This window comes from Tauraco erythrolophus, chromosome Z, assembly GCF_009769465.1.
Source record: "Tauraco erythrolophus isolate bTauEry1 chromosome Z, bTauEry1.pri, whole genome shotgun sequence".
NCBI classification, from domain to species: domain Eukaryota; kingdom Metazoa; phylum Chordata; class Aves; order Musophagiformes; family Musophagidae; genus Tauraco; species Tauraco erythrolophus.
The window spans coordinates 56633336-56652885 of NC_141496.1; the positions used below are offsets into that span (position 1 = coordinate 56633336).

The 19550-nt window shown below is 39.8% G+C and overlaps 1 protein-coding gene across 1 annotated transcript in view; it reads left to right on the forward strand.

Moving 5' to 3' along the window:
• GRAMD2B (GRAM domain containing 2B) overlaps positions 1-16680 on the forward strand; it is a 43666-nt gene extending 26986 nt beyond the window's left edge. The window contains exons 3-14 of the mRNA XM_086629418.1: positions 964-1051; positions 1368-1434; positions 2415-2518; positions 6787-6882; positions 7859-7930; positions 8044-8124; positions 8826-8937; positions 9884-10006; positions 10182-10269; positions 10714-10815; positions 12643-12736; positions 16639-16680. Coding sequence (XP_086485544.1) covers positions 964-1051; positions 1368-1434; positions 2415-2518; positions 6787-6882; positions 7859-7930; positions 8044-8124; positions 8826-8937; positions 9884-10006; positions 10182-10269; positions 10714-10815; positions 12643-12736; positions 16639-16680 — 1069 coding nt within the window. The remainder of the gene's footprint in view (positions 1-963; positions 1052-1367; positions 1435-2414; positions 2519-6786; positions 6883-7858; positions 7931-8043; positions 8125-8825; positions 8938-9883; positions 10007-10181; positions 10270-10713; positions 10816-12642; positions 12737-16638) is intronic.
• The last annotated feature ends 2870 nt before the right edge of the window (positions 16681-19550 follow it).

The window sequence follows — 19550 nt, forward strand, 5'->3', positions numbered from 1 at the left end:
GACTTACTGTGCAAGATAAGGTGCAGTAATGAAAACTTTTGTAGCACCTTTATTTCCCCATTGAATCTTTAGCACAACATGTTATTCAGGTCATCCAGTATAGGAGTCCTGTGTTGTGTTTTACCTTCAGCTCTTCCATCTGCATCTGAAGGCCTCTAAAAAAAGAGCTACCTTATTTTTATAGCCTGTTGATATGCTTTTGTTCTGTGCTAAATAGCTCTGACGGATGATATTCTTCTCTTTCTGATTTGTGAAACACTGTTATCCCACCTCTATTTTTGTTTTTCTGAACAGCCTGTGCCATTAATTTCTCCTGTATGAAACAAATAAAACCAATTTTCCTGGCCGTCTGCAGAGACTTTCGTCTGTACTTGTTCTACTCTAGAGTTGTTGGGGTTTCAGTTACTTTTCTTTTTCCAGTATGAATGGCTAGAGCCATACAGGTACAGCTTGCTATACAACTGGCACTCACAATTCCCTTTCATCTCCTCTAGGATTGCTGGTTGTCTTAATTATTTCATTACACTGTACTGCACAGTTCATAGCCATCCTCTGACTTGTGTTACTTATGTTTCTTCTCTGCTGCACTTTCCAAATGGTCTCACGTTTTGTAGTACAAGTTCATAGCTTTCAGTGTACTGCCTTGCACTCTCAGCTACTAAGTTTTATCTTACATTATCTTAACAAACGTGGAGCTAAGCACTGTGATAATTCATTAAGTTGTAAAAATATCTTGAAATTTTTCTTCCTTACAACTAGTAATTTATAATATCCCTTCAGTGAGGGCTGGCATGGTTTGAGAATAAGAGATACTCCTCTTTGTTCCTGCGTAATCCTTGATGAATCAGGTAGTAGTTGTTAAAGGATTAATACGTTTCATGGAAAAGCATGTCCTGTTGATAACTTACCACGACTAATCAACTGAGGCCAAGCTTATATGGGATGCCTTTTTTTAATCTTCAGGACAAAGAGCAGCACAGATAGTCCACTCCTTACAATGGATATCAAGAGTGACTCCAAGGTTGAAAGGAAAAAACGTGCCTCAAATCAGGTAGGACAGAAGATGGACTTGTTTGTTTATATGTAGTAAGAGTAAATCCATAACTATCATGGGACTCCCCCTTGTTCAGCAATATTGTAGTTCATGGTTGCATAAGGACGTAGATTCCTTTTTCATCAGCATGTTAGAGTCTGGGTAAAGTAGGATGCACACTTAATTAATAGCCACATAGCAAAAATGAGGATTTATTGTAAAACAAGTGGGCACAATGAGAAGGTGTTGGGAGGACAGGAAGTGGAATGGGTCACTTGGTCGTAAGACTATCTAATAAGGTATGTGTCTCTGGGTGTGGGGCTTTGTTTTTTAGCTGAAGGCAAATGCACACTTTCATAAGCTGTTTCTAGACGTTCCCATTGATGAGCCACTGAAACAAAGTAAGTATTAACCCCTTTGTCATTGCTGGCTGTGGATCTAAGATAATGCTGTTGCCCACCAACTGTGGTGAGATACAAGAGGGACTACTTAAATTTTAAAAACCTTAAATTCCTGCTGCCTAGAGCTACAACACCTTCATTTGCATGCAGTGGGTGTTTTTGTTGTAATCTTGCAAAACTTAAGTCTTCAGATGTTGGGTGTCTTTGGGAATTGTAGCCCACTTTGCACTTCTTAGCACAGTAGCCTAGTGCAACATTTTTTTGACACTGAAACTTCCTTACTAAAGGCACTACTTAATTAATTGAGACAGCACTGGTCAAGTGACTAGCTTGAGTTTTTGCCATTGATGATGCTTTAAGATTTAAAAACAGTGGTAGGAGAAGGACTTAAAATGTTTTAAGATTCTAATATTGTCTGTGGTAGTTATAAGTGAATTATACGTAGATACATATAACAAATGTTTCTTGAAAGGAATACAAGAAAAGCAGCTCGTGAGTGAGAAATAATTTGCTGAATGGTGTGAAGTAAAAGCAGTATTACTTTACATATGTTGCACCTCTGTTGGTCATCTAGTCCGGACTGCTGCTATAGAGCTAGAAGTTTAAAGCTAAAACCTTTCATTAAGCTCTTTACATTTACATAATATAGTTACCTGAAAGCTAGTCAAAAAGTTTATAGAAAGCTAGCTAGTACTCTCTCAGAAAGGATTCTTGGCTTCTGGGAGCCAGTTGCATGTTTTTGTGCATTTCAGTCTTTGTCCTTCAGACATTTTGAGTCTGAACTTAAGCCTGTGAAATCTTTTGAGCTTGTCAATATTAGTTAAACTTATTTAATATTTCTAAGTTTGACAATGCTTATCAAAAGGTATAAACCTAAACATGTTATGGCTTTGAACAAAGAGCAAAACAAAAGCCAAACAGATAACAGTTAGCTTGGGTTGTGGTTATCTTAAAGATCATAGAATATCTATTTGTTTCAGGCTTTACCTGTGCTCTGCAGAAAGAAATTCTGTACCAAGGAAAATTATTCCTTTCTGAAAACTGGATTTGCTTCCATTCCAAGGTTTTTGGTAAAGACACTAAGGTTAGTAAAATCTTTATGTACAGAACAGTAAGTAATGCTGTTCCTTAACAATTTGTTCATCACCAGAAGTTCGCGTTAGCTAGAATACTACTGATAGTACTAAGTATTATTGAATACAATCACTGTTCAGAAGTGATGCTCAAAAGTCACTCTAGAACTGGAGCACTATTATTATTAAAGATTGAGTCTCTCTTAAAGATTTCCTGTCTGAAAAAAATATATGAAAGGAAAGGATCTGACACGCAGCAGTAAGGGTATTGTCAAGCCCATGTAGTGCAAAGTATACAAAGATGTCTTTCTTGGGGTAAGCATGGAAAGGAGGAGGAGGAGGAAGGAAGCCTGAAAAGTGTAAGTACTACAAGACGGTAGTTAGGGAATGGGAGAGAAGGATCAAGTATATTAAGACAGTTAAAGAGAAAGAATTAGAACTGGCCACTGAGTTGAGTGACAGAGGTCTTGGAGGGATTCTTCTAGCACTCCCTCTGTTCTGCATAAACAGAGAACAGGAAAAGAAAAACGAGTTTGCAAGATTTTTGCTTGTGACCCTAGTAGGAAGAGCAGAAACAGGACACGAACAGTTGGAAAGATCCTAATTTACAAGATCATAATTTACTCTTTCTTGGTGAAGATGTGACCCACGTAAGGTTTGGGCCCCCTGTGGTGCATGACATGCATACAGATGAAAATAAAGCCTTTCCAAAAAGATTTGTGTTCTGGTTCTGTTGATTTGGAGTTTTGGAGTGATTTTCTTTGTTTACATAAACTCTGCATTGTTTTTGAGCTTTTATTGGGAAACTGCTTGATTTGCTGCGAGGATTTATTTGGCTTCCTTGGACAAAGTTCCTGGTTAGATCCAGACCGTTTGTCAGTGAACTGAGTGCTGAAACCAGTTTAAGAGTTGACGGTGTCTCATTTCTCTGCTGTCAACTGTTTTGATGGAACACCATCTATCTTTGAAAGGGCTATTAAGAAGGTGGAATAAGTTTAAAGAGTGCTTAAAATTATTGTTCATAGTGACCTTATGGGTCATTGTGGTTTACTGCTTGGCCTGAGAAACTGAGTTATTGTTGATTCCTAGTTAATGGATTGTGTTGGTCATAGGCAGTACATTAATGCGGATGGTGTGTAGAATTATAGAATGGTTAGGGTTGGAAGGGACCTCAAAGACCATCTAGTTCCAACCCCTCTGCCATGGGCAGGGAAACCCTCCACTACACCAGGTTGCCCAAAGCCTCATCCAGCCTGGCCTTGAACACTTCCAGGGATGGGGCATCTACAGCTTCTCTGGGCAACCTGTTCCAGTGCCTCACCACCCTCAGAGTGAAAAATTTCTTCCTTATATCTAATCTAAATCTCCCCTCTTTCAGTTTAAAGCCATTGCCCCTTGTCCTATCACTACATGCCCTTGTCAAAAGTCCCTCTCCAGCTTTCCTGTAGGCCCCCTTTGAAAGCCATGTGGCTCAAACAAGGAAATCAAAATTAACAAATGGCTGGATATTGTCATTTGTAATTAGAAACAGCCATCTTGGCAATTAGTTTAATTAAAATTGAAGCTGCTGTACTGGCAATCTCCTGTTCACCACAAACAAATATGAACCACTTCAAAGTGTGGGACTGCTTTCTATACAAAAATCTAGTAGAACTCTTACCAAGTAAACTAGAAAGACCCAGAAAAAAAGATGCAGAATGGTGATGATGTAGTACTAGGAAATTATCTTTGCCAACAGGGTATTAAATGCAGGAATAGATACATATTTATGTATACAATTAAAAGGGAAAATATGTTACAAGACAGGGTAGCGTAGACAGTATTTGTAAATGTGGCGGTAGTGATATTCCAAATTATTCAATATTCAAGAGTGAAGGGGATAGGCCTAATCATTTACTTTCAGCTGTCTCCTCCTAACCTTGCGACACACTTAGAGCTTTGATCAGTCACATACTGCAGGCACGAGTTTTTAGAAATACTATCAACAAAAAAGCAAGAAAATCAAGGATATAATGAAAAATAATGTAGTGGGAGGGAGAGGAGGAAATCAAACTTGACAGTAAGAGGAAAATTCTTAGCAGTCAGATACACTGACAAAGTTTCCAAGTCACCAAATCTCTGTTGCTTAGAAGTTGTAAAACAATTTAAGCTTAGTGATGAAGTGTTTTATTGTGAGCAATAGCAGGTCTACATGTTCTAATAAATTTTTCAACGAATTCTTCTGCTTGCAGCATTTTTTTTATTGAAAGCTTTGGTGGAGAGAATAGCCATGCAAGTCACAAGATTTGAGTCTGTAGTGTAAACACTGTGAATGTTCTAAAGTGAAAGATTGCTTCTGCAGGATTGAGTAGACTTTGAAAGACGTCACTTGTCTTTCCAGGTAGTTCTGTTTTGGCTATGTATATTAGCCTTGAGTCTTTCCTGGAGCTGAGCATTATCTTACACAGTTTAGTTGCTTTTGAAGTTGCCTGCAGGTAAACCTTATTTCCTGAAATAACCGTTACTCCAGATAGAAATAAAGTACTTTACAGTGATGTTACCATTCTAATCTAATGCTGGGGTAACAGTAAACAAATACTTAACCCCGCTGAAGTACGCTTTAGTATTGATTACAGTAGTGTTATCCATTAAAATAGCGTGCAGTTAGAATGTCATTGACACCTCTGATTTAAAGTTCTTTGAGGTGAACTGAACCAATTAGAAAACTTCTAAACTGTTTTTTTTTATGGTTACTATTAGCGGGATTTCTACTGAAAAATCTTCTGGTATGGTTTTGTTTTGGTTTGATTTGATTTTTTTAAAGTTATGCAGATTCTGTTGTGACTGCTTGGGCTTTTCCTATCAAACATGCATCGTAGCAGCTCCCTTCTCCACACTCCCAGAAAAAGCAGTTTTGAAAAGCATTAAAAAAAACTTTGCAGTGACACAATATCCAGTTTAAGAAGAAAAGGTATGGTAGAGGACATCTTTAATTATCCATTTTCAGTAGACATGGCTTCTGAAGCAGGACAAATAGAGTTGATGTGTTAAAAAATCAATAGAATTTTTTGACCAGATTTACAGATTCTTGGACCCAGACCTGGAACTAAGAATAACCAAAATTATATGCTTTGGGTTGGGTTGTTATTTTTTCTGCTAGTAAACTTTTTTTACGAAACTAGGTACTGAGTCAAGACCGAGTTTCCAGACCTTAGGTGATAAGCAGATGCTTGACTAGCCATCCTTCAACAGTGTGTGGCAATCTTGCACCCACACTAGTGTACACAAATACGTTTTATGTTATGTGAAACAATTCTTAATATCCTGACTTTGTGTTGCTGTTCTGAACAAACATTAACAAGGTTTTAGGAAACGGTGCACAGAGTACCTTCATTCTCCTTCTGCTCTGACATGTGTTTTTAATTCAGTGCTGCGATCGCTTGTTGAACAATCTTTGGACACTTTTAATCTTGTTTCCAAATTTCTCAGGTAGTTGTGACGGTGTGTGCCAAAGGAATTTTTAACAGGAGCTGTGTCTTAATCATGTGTATCCAGGATTATTATATTTGCCTAACTCATTAATCTCTAGGCTTTTCCACTGAAAGTCAAACGATTTGCAATGTGACATTTACAAGAAGGGCCCGTACAGAGCATCTGAAGTGAAATGCTCTGAAACTTGACAAGCATTAAGCTAATGGAGTTGGATGTACACATTAAGCAGGAAGGAAAATTGAGAACTTCTCCATGTAAATGTAGATAGTCTGGATGATACACACAGGAATCAGTTTAAGTCAGTCAGTGGGTGTGTGGGTATTGAATCTTTCAACATTACTGAAGGGCACCTGTTTTACTTAGCCACTTGTTGCAGACTAAAGGATCTGTAAGTGATGAGGAGCTTTTATATTCATTCTTCAACAAGCCTCTCATCTGATCTGTTCTGAAATGTTTTGTTTCTAAACAAAGAAGCCCATCTTTAAGACTGGCTTGTTCTGCAGATCTACAGTGAGCTAAGCCTGTAGTCTTGTAAGAGCTGGAAAGGATCAGGAAAGGAAGGCATAAACAAAAGCCTGGGTTGGCGTCTGATAAAAACAGAAGTAAAAATAGTTAAGAAATAGTAATAATCTGAAACCACACCTGTTACATGTGAAATATTAGTAATCAGGAATGTAGTGGAGAAATCTTTAAATGAAGAGTGTTGAAGGTCTGCCTTATTACAGTTGGTAGTCTGGCTCCTTGTGAAAAAGCATGCAGATTTTTATGTGTGTATTGGGACTCTAACACTACATTGATCTTGTTTCAGATTAGTATACCTGTGCTCTCAGTGACACTTTTGAAGAAAACCAAAACTGCCCTTCTTGTGCCAAATGCTCTGATCATAGCAACCATTACAGATAGGGTGAGTACTGGTAAAGGGTGAAGCTACTGCATTCTGCCTGCTTTCTTTTTCATTTTCTACTTTTCCCTGCCCTCCCCCCCCTACTTATTGGCAATAATATGAGGGATTCTTGAAAGTGCCAAGTGGCCATTTAAACAGCTATAGGATTTGGTCAGTTGTTGGCATTTATACTTAGGTCCCTTGAGGATCTGGTTTCTTAGGGAATTATTCTAGCTTCTTCTGCCTCCTCTCTTGTGACAGGCAAGGACCATGTTTTTCCTCCTGGTAACTCCCTGTCTGTTTTAGTTTGGATCTGCAGTAAACAAAGCTATATAGAACCTGGTGAGAATCTCTGGTTGCCACTTACTCTTTGTAATCTATCATTCCCCGTTCTCCAAGGCCACTGTGTAGTAACACTGGTGGAACTGAAGCAGCTAGGTCAGGAAGTACATGCGCAGAGGGTTGGTTACTTGCCTTGTTGGCAGCTCTCTCAGTATTGTTTCATTTACTTTGGTCTCCTACTTGACCAGTAATACTTTAGGTGCACGAAGTACAGTTGCTTACAGTGATACTCGAAGAGTAATTGCATCAATTAGTAGAAAATATGATTATCCCAAGAGCAGTTTTAGAACCACCCATTTTTGCATAAATACTTTGTGGATGCAGGAGATGGTACAAAAAATGAGTTGTGGATTTTTAGGGTTTTTTAAAGGGTTAGGTAAAATATAGCATGCAAAGTCTTTTTTAAAAAAAGAACAGATCTGGACTATGCTCCGATTCCTGCAGCAGAATGTGTTAACTTTTATGAGTCTGTTCTGTGTTCCTTGTGATTAACCTCAGCTCATAAGCTTAGAAGGAGAAGAGGTTTTTCCTGCTATATGAAAGTTCTTGAAAATAGTTACTTGATCAGCAAAACCACCTATCAGTTTTATTTAGATAGTAAGAAACTTGTACTGTATGCCTTTTCTCAAACAGTTTTGCAATTTTTGTTTTTCAGTACATGTTTGTCTCCTTACTCTCCAGAGATACTACCTACAAGCTATTAAAATCTATCTGTAGACATCTTGAGGTAAGTTCTAGTGGGAATGAAGATACTTTTGACTTCATTCTTACTGCTTTCCTGCTTTTAAATGCTAGTTGTTTTCTGAGTGTGTTCCTCATTAACACTGCTGCTTTTTTCAGGATACAAGCATGGGCAACAGTCCAAACCCCTCTTCTGCAGAAAACAGCTTCAGGGCTGATCGTCCTACAACTTTACCCTTGGTAAATGTCTTAAAAGTTTGTTCTTTTGTTGCATGGCACCTTTCATTGCCAGTGCTACTTATAATGTCTGAAGAAAGGAAACTGAAAGAAATCATAACATCTGTTTCTAAAACTTCCATGAGTTTTTTCACATTAGGAAGCAGTGGAAATGACTGGCATAAGTGCAATTTGATCTGATCGCATGCACAGTATATACATGCATGTGCTTTGGATATATTCCGAAGTCTGTATGCTCTACATATCTCTCTTTAGCAGTCAGGTTTCACAGCACTCTGTACTGACTTAAAGTTGCTTCCTCTTCTGCCGTGAACAGTTTTTGAAGTGTTTCTAGTTGCAGTCCTTCCTCTGTGAGTCAGTTCAGACATCTGAAACAGCTGTGTAGCCACAGTGATGACCAGAGTCTAATTCTAGTAATGCCTGTCCTGGACTTCTCAGTTTATCTAAATTAACAGTCTTTCTTTTGCTCATAGACTTAACCTCCTCACTTAAAAGAAGGCAGGGGATGACACTGGAATTCTGGGGATCATATGGGGCTTATTTTGCTAACATGATCTCAACATCTTGATATCAGAGATTGTTCCTGGATAAACAGTTTTAAATCTGTGATTGCTGATTCAGTTTCTAGAGGTTGATCGGAGGAAATAAGGTTGTCTATATTTAGAACAGGGCTGAGCTTTCTTGTGATTCTTTCTCCCCATCAGGATTTCAATGAAGACTATTCTGATCTGGATGGAATAGTGCAGCAGAGGAGACAAGAGATGGAAGAGTCCAGCAGCACAGGCTCACAGACCCCGGAGCTGGAATGCTTTCAAGGTGAGCGGGATCATGAGGCCCCAGTAACATAAGAATGGCTTAGCTCTCAGTTTTGCTTCTGTAATCCTCTTCTAATGTAGAATCTACATTCTCCACAGTCCTGGAAAATTACAGGTTTTTTTAAGGTCTTCCTCAAAGCCACAATAGCTGCATTCCTATTATTATATCCCTTTGCAATCCACACTCAGGCAATGGCTTGGTCAGCAGCAGACCTGATTTGTCACCACTGCCTCCCGTTGCTTATCCATGTACCATCTGCTTCCCACATCCCCATCAGTTATGCTAGCAGAGACAAAATGTTGGAGATGTTCCTTCTTTAAAAAAAAAAACAAAAAACAAACAAGTGGACAAAAACCCATATTCTAAAGTAGTTCCAAGTCACAGTGTAAATTCTTCAAATCTATGCAAATAACATTCTGTGCTGTGATGGCATTTGGTAATAAAAAAAGTTATTTTTGACATGTCTTTTTGTTGTTGTGTTTTTTAAATCCTCATTTTATTCTTTGCAGTTATTAAGACATTTAAGATACTATCCAAAGCTGCTCTTTCTCAACACTACTGTTTGTAGTCTCATATGCCTCAAGTGCTTCACCTAATTAGCAGGAATGCTGTGTAGAAACTCACTGCATATAAGTTCACAAGTATTAAAGTCATTTGGAATCATTTGGAATCATCATCACAGGTTGCCATCTCTCAAGGAATGTGGAAATGTAAATGCAGCATACATCATCCTCTTCCAGTCCAGGTGCTTCTTTATATTTTGTGATGATGTGAAATTACTATACAGACTGTTTTAAGGCTACTAAACCAGCTGGTCCTTTCTATCCAAGTCCAGAAGTGCACCTTTTAAAATCCTCTTCTTCCCCTACTCCATGACTACCTTAAGCTACCAGCAGCTTCCTTTGACTTCAGATTTCAGCTTTACTAAAAATCTTGCTTTTGACAGATTATCATGTCGTTGAGACGAAGACTCACTTGAAAGTTTCCAAGACTGAGGCAAAGTCTGTCCGTTCAGACGCACACAGTAAACGTGGACCTGATGGAAAAGCCCGAAACAGTCCTCGAAATGGTAAGGAGTCAAGGGCAGATCAGCTGGAGTAAGCTAAGTTTGCATAGTTATGTCAATTCACATAATTTGGAAGATCTCCTTCTTGTTTATGTTTCTGTTTATATTATCTGTTGCATGCTTCAAAACACTTCTGTGCCACGGCCTGCTTTGTAACACTTGTTTCTTTTTCTTGCAGGTCATTCTGAAGCGTTTAGGTTTTTCCACAAAGTGAAGTCCCAGAAGCTCTTATCTCTGAACCATGTACTTATATTTTACGCAGTTCTGTAAGTTAGCAATTAATACCAAGACTGTCAAAATTCTAGGATTTTCTTATGTTTACAGAAATTACTAAAGTCTAAGTCTCACTTGGAAAAAGGAAATTGTTGGGAATTGTGGCCTTAATACTTTCAGAAGTAGAAATGCCAGGGCAAGCTTATTTAACAGGCCTTTTACTTTTAAAAGCAAAGAGTCTTTAGGTTCAGGACATGTTAAAAGAGTTTAATTACTTGCAAGTTCATTTTACATGTCACTTAGCAAAGCCATACTCAAGGCTGAGATTTTCATAATGGTCTGAATGTCACTGGTGGGTATTCCTGAGGTGTTCCTAAGAATAATACCTTTGTTATTCAACATGTACAAGTAACAATTTAAATGGCTTTTAACATAAAATTTGTCAGATACCTCTAAAGTTTCCATTAACTGATGTACCTTATTTTTCTCTCTTACAGTGTTTGTGTATTAATATTTTCTACCTTCTACATGAGATACAAGATCAGTGTCCTGGAGGAACGCCTTATTTCTATCACATCCTTTGACTCACATGTTAAGGAGTAAGATACATTCTGTAAAATTGTAGGGGTTTAAAATCTTTTTCCAATATCTGTCATGCTCTCTATTTCCTTCAGAAACTACTGCAATACTGTAGTGCCCTTGTGGTACTTTAGTGTCCTGTAGTTCTTGTATCTGTACTAGCCTCATCTGACAGCTTTCTGTTTAAGACTTTTATTACAAATGTGATGTATTGTGGTGTACTACTGCCTTGAGAATATTTCAGATAGCTCTGAGTAACTTCAGTGTAAACTGCTGAAGTGAGCAGTTCCTTTCCAGAGCAATGATTCCGTGGAAAAGGTATAACTTCTGTCTTCAGTCTTAATGTCATTTCATTAGCCTAAGATGACAGAATGTACTTTATAATCTTTGGGCTGATACATCAGACTTGCTTGTATAATGTTTTCTAAAGCTTTAGTCTGCCTGTATCCTCTTTTGTAACTGCTATGTCTAAAATTAAAAAACAAACAAACAAAAAAAACAGACCCCACCCAACACACACCACAAAATCACACCAAGAAAAAACTAATCCAAACACACCAAAGGAAGGTTCTTTGTGTATTTGAAGAGGAAATATGGAAAGGGGCCATAGTTCCATTGACAGTTCCATTCTGTAGAGTGACCAGAGTCATGGATGTCATCCACTCCTGCATATTTTTTTATTTTTTATTTATTCTCCATGTTGCATGGATAGGAAGTACGCGAATGTCAAATGAATAGGGGGTGCAGGGACACACACCACAGCAGTATGCCACTGCAAATTGTGTCAGCTTCATGCTCCTCTCTTGGGACAGAAGGCAATTAACTGAATACTGCTGAAAATACTAATCAGTTTATTCAGCATTAAATTCTGTATTGACTCTTCTCCTCTTCCAATTTTTTTCTGAGCTGCTCTGAAAAACATGGCTTCAAAAGCCATTTGTAAATCTCAGAGCAAAACCTGCAGCCACATGCAGTGTGAGTGGGAACACTGACATCTGGAGAAGCACCACCTGAAAAACAGAGAGGGGAAATAAAATTTAAGCCAGAGCTTTGCCCAGGCTGGGTGGAACTGTCTGCAAAGTGTTTCGAACCTGTAGCAAGTTCTTGAATAAGGGTGCTTGTTAATTCAAAGTTCTTTGATGATGCGTCCATGACAAACAGGTCACTCTGACAACGCAGTTGTGGTCGTACTGAACAATGACTGTACTGTTTAGGATCCAACTGCTTTCAGCTGTCTTCTGTGGAAAGCAGTAGGACTTCTATGTGTGTCAGAAGACAGAGCTAGGTTCTTGATAAAAAAGGAATAGGAAGGAAATAGTTCTTTATCTTAAACAGGCTTGCATTTATATTTTATCAATAATGCAAGGAGAGGGGTAAACCTACCTCTCTCTAATAGCAGGCAATGTCAAAAGGCATTTTCTCGCTTTCGGCATGTTTTGATTAGCAGGATGCTGTGTCTCTTTTCTGAAGCACTTTTACACAAGAAAGTCCTGTTTTCTGTTGCTCTGATCCCAAACAGTACAGGATACAGGATGATCTAATGAGCACATCCACACTGTCATGGAGCTGACCTTTTTGATTTCCTCCAAGTCACAGGACGTGGAACTTATGCAGCTTTTCAACTTATTGCCAGTGGAAATAGCTGTAAAGTTTTCCATCCAAAGTTCTGGAGAATGAGACCACATAAAGAATGTAGTCAAGAGTGCAGAAATTACTTAGGCCTTTGTTTCTGTGAACAAGTACAGTTCACAATGTTGCCACTGTATTCTCATCTACATGTATGTCTCAGTTTTTTTGTTTTCTGCTTTTAGCGTCTGTCACACTTACTTCTTCATTCTCTTTGACAGACATCCAGTGCGCCAAGGTTTGGGATCTCATCTGCAAATTAATGCTGATGCCCTTTGTGATGAGCTAACTGCTAATCTTATAAAATTGGAAAAGGTAACTTCCTATGATATACTGCTAAAGCTGATACACTAATCAGGTTCTTGCTGAATTTCTATAGTCTATGATTTTGAAAAGTGCCAAATTACCCCCAGATTTGATACCAGAAGCTGGCATATTTTCCTAGACAAAGGACTAGTTTTTGGACTGTAAATTAGCCCAAGTATAAGTGTTCGTATGTGTAAATGTTTTCCCTTGAGCTGAGGCTTACAACCAGAAATACTAATAAACTGGACACTTCAAGGGTGATTATTGCATATAGTGATCTCAGGGTTTTTTTGTCCATCAAGGCTAAGGATTCTGAACTTAACTTTTACTACTATTTGATGAAATTTTCTGTCTGGAGCTTTTGTTGGAGTTTTGTTTTTTTGTTAAAGAAAAACAATGCTGGCTTTCATATGTCGTCAGCCTCTTCATATGAAGTGGCTGAAATCTGCCTGTTTCACTTTAGTGACACAAATGGTGCTGCACCAGTTGGGTAATTCCCTATGCGTGACCTTTACTTTTTGCTATTTTCTAATTGCAAAACTAAATGCAGTTGCTGACTTAAATTGGAAACCTGTGCAAAACAAGTGTGGATGTGCAGGCCTTATTTCCACTTCAGGTGTTGTGGTGGGCTAGCTTTGGCCAGCATTGAGACATCTACCCAGCCACTCTATCACTCCCCTTTCCTAGCAGAGCAGGAGGAGAAAACAGAACGAGAAAGCTCGTAGTTCAAGGTAGAGGCAGGGAGATTACTTACCAGTTACCGTCGCAGGCAAAACAGGCTTGATTTGGGGAAGATGAATTTAATATAGTACCAGTTAAAATAGATTTGGGTAGTGAGGAACAAGGACAAACAATAGAAGACCACCTTTCCTACTCCCTGTCCCAGGCTTACCTTCGCTGCTTCACTCCTGACTCTTCACCCCACTCCCTGCCCTCTCAGTGGGGCTGATGGGGGTTACAGTCAGTGCACTTTCTCTCTGCAGCTCCTTTCTTCCCTCGTTTTCTCCCTGCTGCATTATGGGCTCTCCCAAGAGCACTAATTCTTCAGGAAATAACTGCCTGCTCTGGCATGGGTTCTCTATGAGCTGCAGCATGGACATCTGCCCTGCTGTAGAGCATTTCCTCCTCTTCCTCCCCCTCCCCCTCCTCCTTCTCCTCCTCCTCCTTCTCAGACTTTGGTGTTCCTTCTGCTGTTTCTCACTCTCGTAGTCTCCTGCTCTCTCTGTTTGGTGTTTTTCCCCTTTCTTAAATACACTTTCCCAGAGGTTCCACCGCCATCTTGGCTGAGGGACTCAACCGTGCCCTGTGGTAGGTCTGTTGGAGGCTGCTGAAACGGCCGTGCCCAGCATGGAGCAGTCCCTGGCCTCCTCCCACAGCAGCTGCCCTTGCAGCTCCCTGCTCCACCTCTGCCCCCAAACCTTGACACCTGCACCCAGTACATGTACACTGGCCAAGCATGAAGAAAAGTATTAGTAAAATGAAAACAAAAGTTGCTTGAATTCCTATGTGCTTGAGTCACATGGGATATTTTTGCCTCTGTTTCTAAAACTGAGTGCATGCAAAGGTCTTTCAGCAACTTTTTTTTTCCCTAACCAAGTTTTTCAAATAGCATAAAGCTAGGATTGTATAATATCACTGTTTATCTGTGTGACACAGGTTTTATAAAGACTGGCAAAAAGACTTCTGCCCCCCCCCCCCCCCCGCCTTCATCCCCGGCATCTGCACCTCCTCAGCTGTGGAAGTCTAAAGTAATAATTCTAGCATAACACCTCTGTATGCTCTGGATGATGACAATATGAATACAAGGGAGAAATGCTTACCAGATGCTTACCAGCATCTTTAGCTGAATTAGGTCATTTAATAGGTTACTGCTTTCCAGCTGTCTGGGATAGGCTGGCAAGGTGGTTCATGGGAGACCTTACTTCATTTCAGTGGGAAGTCAGCCAGTCCTTTGCAGCAGAGCTAGGCACTTCCCACTCCCTTATATAGTCTCCGCTTGGAGACAAGATAAAAGGCAGCTGGATGATCGGATCATTCAGCTATTCCCAGAGATGTGACCCTCTGTCCTGAGTTAGAGTCTTAAGTCATGTGCTTTTTCAGTTAGTGCCTCAGGATTGGGCCCGTAAAGTTGTACCTTGTATTTGCCAAATACTCAAGACACAGTCGACTGCCATGCATACAAGCTGGATGAGTACTGCCTGTAGGTGCCTATTGCCACATCCTGGTTGTGATGTTTTGGGCGGGGCGGGGGGGAGGTTCTGGTGGCAGGACTCCCATCCCCCTCAGGGTTTGAGCCAATCGGCGCCTCTGCGAATTGCCTTATTTAAGCTAACAAGGATGGGATCTGGTGGCCAGAACCAGGAGGTCACAGGGAGCAAATTCCCTCTGCTGCCACCAGAACGCCCACACACACATCAAACCACCACAACCATCACACTGGTCCTTTCTAATCCAGATAAGCAGTGGTTAGAACAGGATGTTTGACCCTACTCTTGCAGTTTAAAACTGGTAGAAATCTAATAGCTTAGTGTTTTCTGAGCAAAGTAACTGCATTTGCTTAACTGTTTCATATGCCTTAGTGAAAAGTGCTGGCATTTGGCTGCAACTGACTTCGGCAGCAAAGGTAGTAGCATAAAGTTCCAGTGTAACTTGTTGGCTCTCCCCTCGCTTCCTGTGCGACCGCAGCATTGTAAACTAGAGCACAGAAATTATCTAGGTTAAAACCTAAAAATTACTCTCCATTTAAAAAATGTCCAGTGCAAGAGTATAATATTGCAATGACTTTTTCGGTGTGATCTTGTGATTTTTACAAGCTGAACTTCATACTTGAAGCCAAGCAATTACCACAGCTTAGCAGAATTTTGCTTTGGCATGTAAGTGTATTTAACAGGTTGTTAAAATGCACCATGTCTGTCAGAGGATAAAGCGTTAAATTGAGGAAAGGAAAATGTGACCTAATGTTAACTCATTCCCTTACTCCAATGTGTCTTATTAAGAGGAAATTCCTGTGTTCATGTTAAATGACTCTTAAAAATTTAGGTGCTTCTTACTGTTTTCCTTTCACCAAAATGCCCTTCTTGAAAAAGCTCTGCATCTGGGCTAGAAGTCATGAGGTAGGATTATGAAGTGGTATCCTTGAACAGGAAGTACAGTGGCTCCTCAGATTAAAGTCTGAAAGTAGCCGTAACTGAACCTTCTGTAGCCGGTGACTGCCAGTTACTAAGATACAGAGGACACATGTGCCAGGGGATGTGACCCACTGTATTCCCCCTTCTCTGCTTTTAAGGACAAGGAGATGAGAGATGGATAAATAGGCTGCGTAAAATAGGTCTGCTCAAATCATCCTTGAGGATGCGGCTGGCTGGCATTGCCTTCAGTGTAACTAAGGGAAGATAACCCACAATCAATATACTAAATCTGGCAAATGGGACATCTGCTAATAGTTAGAAGACCTTATTGTGCTGTGTGCATGTCATAGCCAGCTGAGTAGCTGAAGTTGTTACAAAACTATTTGAATTATCCACTTAAACCTGAGAGCTGCAGCTTTGAAGTTTGAGGCTTTTATTGGGTTTTGATCGAGTTCAAAATAATTGAGTTTCTTGTGCCTTTCTTTCTAGCTCTAGTTTTTTTCTATCTTATTTTCTCATACCTAATGAAGGAGAGAATCTATAGCAGGAAATTGCAGAAATACTCATAATATGAAAGCTAAGTGTGCTGCTGGCTGATCGTATCCATATGTTTCGTTTGACTCTATTGCAGGAAGCATTTAACGTGAATACCATTGGTATGAGTAGTTGTGACAGAAGTAGTGCGTGCACAGAGAATATATTGAAGAGTATGCCTTGATTTTGGTTTTTTTTAAATGCCATATAACTTCCTGCCTCTTAATTCTTTTTCTGTCTTTTTCTAAGATACAGAACAACTTACAAAAACTACTTGAAGATAGTGAATGAAATATCGATGTTCTTGGATTCCTTAAGACCTCATTCTTCTTTCTTGACAAACAGTTCCAAAGGAGCTCTGCTGGCCAGAGTTCAAGCTTCTTTATTTTCAGTCCAAGCCAAGCTTAAACTGCTGTAAAGCTCATGTCATAATGCAGAAAGTCAGTTTATTCTTGACCATATATCTATATGTTTTGAAAACAAACATGTTTTCATCTATATGTTTTGAAAATAAGGGGATTTTTCCTTCTCTGTTGTGTGTGAATTAATGGATTTTATAGCTTGCTTGATTCTATACTTGCTTATACCAGTGCAAACCTGGTGCAACTCCTTTTACCTCAGCATTTGTTTTCTGCCTGTTGTCATAGAAGAATAAATGGGAAGATTTCAGTCATGATTCACGTGCTGAAGTGTTGTGTAAATGAGTGGGTAGCTGTCTCAGCTATGGTTATAGATTGGTGCTGTGCTCTTTGTTTTCACTTGTTTGTGCCCTGGGATCTCAAAGATCAGAAAACAGACACCTCTGGGTTTGGTTATGTGAAGTTCTGAATGTTTGAGATGTGCTCAGTTCTCAGGTGCCGTAAAAAGGCTCAACTCCACTTTCTGTGGCATTGCATCACCACTGAGGGTAATTTCCGTTGAAGTCAAGCTTGAAATATGTATGGTCTTGCCAACTTGCAATCAAGTTGCTTATGAATATCAGTATGAGTGTGACATATCTGTACAACTTAGAAAAACTGCTAGGTTTTTTGTCTGTTCATATGATCTCTGTCCATTAAGTTAACCTCCTTTTCCTGGAGGGAGGAGGAGGAGGATGTCTCAAGGATGTCATACTCCAACCAGCTTTCCTTGGAGTTGCACTGGGTTTTGGTTAGCTGAGCAAGTGCAATTTAGTTGATGGAAGTCTAGTCTTGATATGTGACACCAGGGACCGGATATTTCCACATAACAGGAACTGGTGAATCAATGACGCAGCAATACAATCAATCAGTAGAGTGAATGAACAAGTGGACACCTGCTTTGTTACATCGTACTATTATTTTTCACAGTGCCTAAAATGAGATTACTGGGGATTTTTAGCTTTCTGATTCACCAAGAAGCCTGGTTAGTTTTTAAAAGTGGTATTTAGGATAATAACAACTAGTATCTGTAAAGTAACAGTACTGTTTATAATATGCTATGCATTTTATAACCATTTCTGTGAAATGTACCTACTTTGTTTAAATAAACTTTTTTAAAACAAGTGACTCAGCGACTATAATTTGGATGAACCCAATTCCATCCATCAGTTTCAGTCAAACATGATACCCATGATCTAAGTAGTCTCATACCTCACAGCACAAAGTTTGTACTCAACACAAAGGGTTAGGAACTGCGTCCTGCTGATGTGCTTCCCCTTACTCAGCTGTACTCACAGTCTTGCCAGACTGCAATGACAGAAAAGCAGGAGAAAACTTAGCCCCCAAAGTTTTGAGAAAATTTTAATAGTTTTCTGAAGTGATTCCTCCTAGAAGGATACTAGATGAGTATCATCATTTTGAGGCAGCTTGGAGAGCCCTATGCAGTCTCTAATGTGCCTCCTGGCTCAAGATTCCATCTGAGCATGGTCTGTCAGAAAACTCTTGAGATTCAGCTGTTCTCCCTGTTGCAGCCTCTATCTTTTCTTCCTCAGCTATCATGAAATTATTGGAATACTTAGTTTCACAAGAAAACTATTGAAGTTATTTATTTTTTTCTTCTTTTCCCATTCTTTTGCCTACTCTCTTCTTCTGCAGTTACACACCTTATGTGACATTTTGGACTCTGACCTCATCCTTTCCCTTCTTGTCTACTTTCCTCCCTTGAATTCTGTATCAGCAACAGAAGTCTGTAGTTCTGTTTTATGGTTTAAAGCTTGATGCCAAGAGTCACCTTTATCAAAGGAGCTTCAAGGAAGCTTGATTATATGCAGCAACTGAACTGAGTTTGCCTGTTATTCCATTACATCAGGAAGGATGTGCTTTGCTATAGGAAAACAAGGGGAGAGAGAGAGAGAATGTTTGGCATGTAACTTATAATGCAGGCAGGCTAACACCTTATCAATTAGCCATATGTGAACAAAATAATTACACGAGTGAACGAGTAATCAGAGATGGATGTGAGCCCTTTAGCCCGTTGCAGCAGCATGCCAGGGGACTTGGGTCTGGACAAATGTGTTACAGCATCTTTCAAAGGGAGGAGAAGCAAATTACGCTCCAAATAAAGAAGTGGCACTTAGTGCTTGTGACTCTGTGGTCACATCAGCTCACTGGCACAATTCTGTGTGGCCACCTCTTCTCTGTTCTTCAGATGGTAGCCTCACTCCTCCTTTTCCTGGAGGGAGGAGGAGGAGGATGTCTCAAGGATGTCATACTGTTCAGAAGTCAGTGCACAGTCGGGCGTTGTGTAGTACAGTGGTACTTCCAAACTGGGAGACAAGAACATGTGGGAGAGAGACCCTGTGGGTGCAAAGCTTAGAAGTGCGAGTGGAGTGATTTCAGTCCTCCTGTGATTGAAGACTGTGACTCCTCAAGACTGTGATTCAGTCTTATGGTTGAAGAGGAGGGTTTTGCCCCAATCCGGTTTGGGAGGGAAGTAACACCTGCAGTGATGGCCAAGGAAAAGCTGCTTTCTGCGAGGGTGGGAGTCGGGCAAAGAGGAAGGGACTTCTCCTCCCAGCATATGTGGTAGTGCAAAGGCCACGAGGAGGGAGTTTTTTGTTTGGCAAAGGTGAAGTGCTAGTTTGCAGAAACAGGTGGGAAAGATGTGCGACTTCAAGGAAGTCAGAAATCTACACCAAATGTTTAGCGCATGACATTAATAATAATCACTTATGATTTGCTGCATAAGCTGCCTGGAAATAT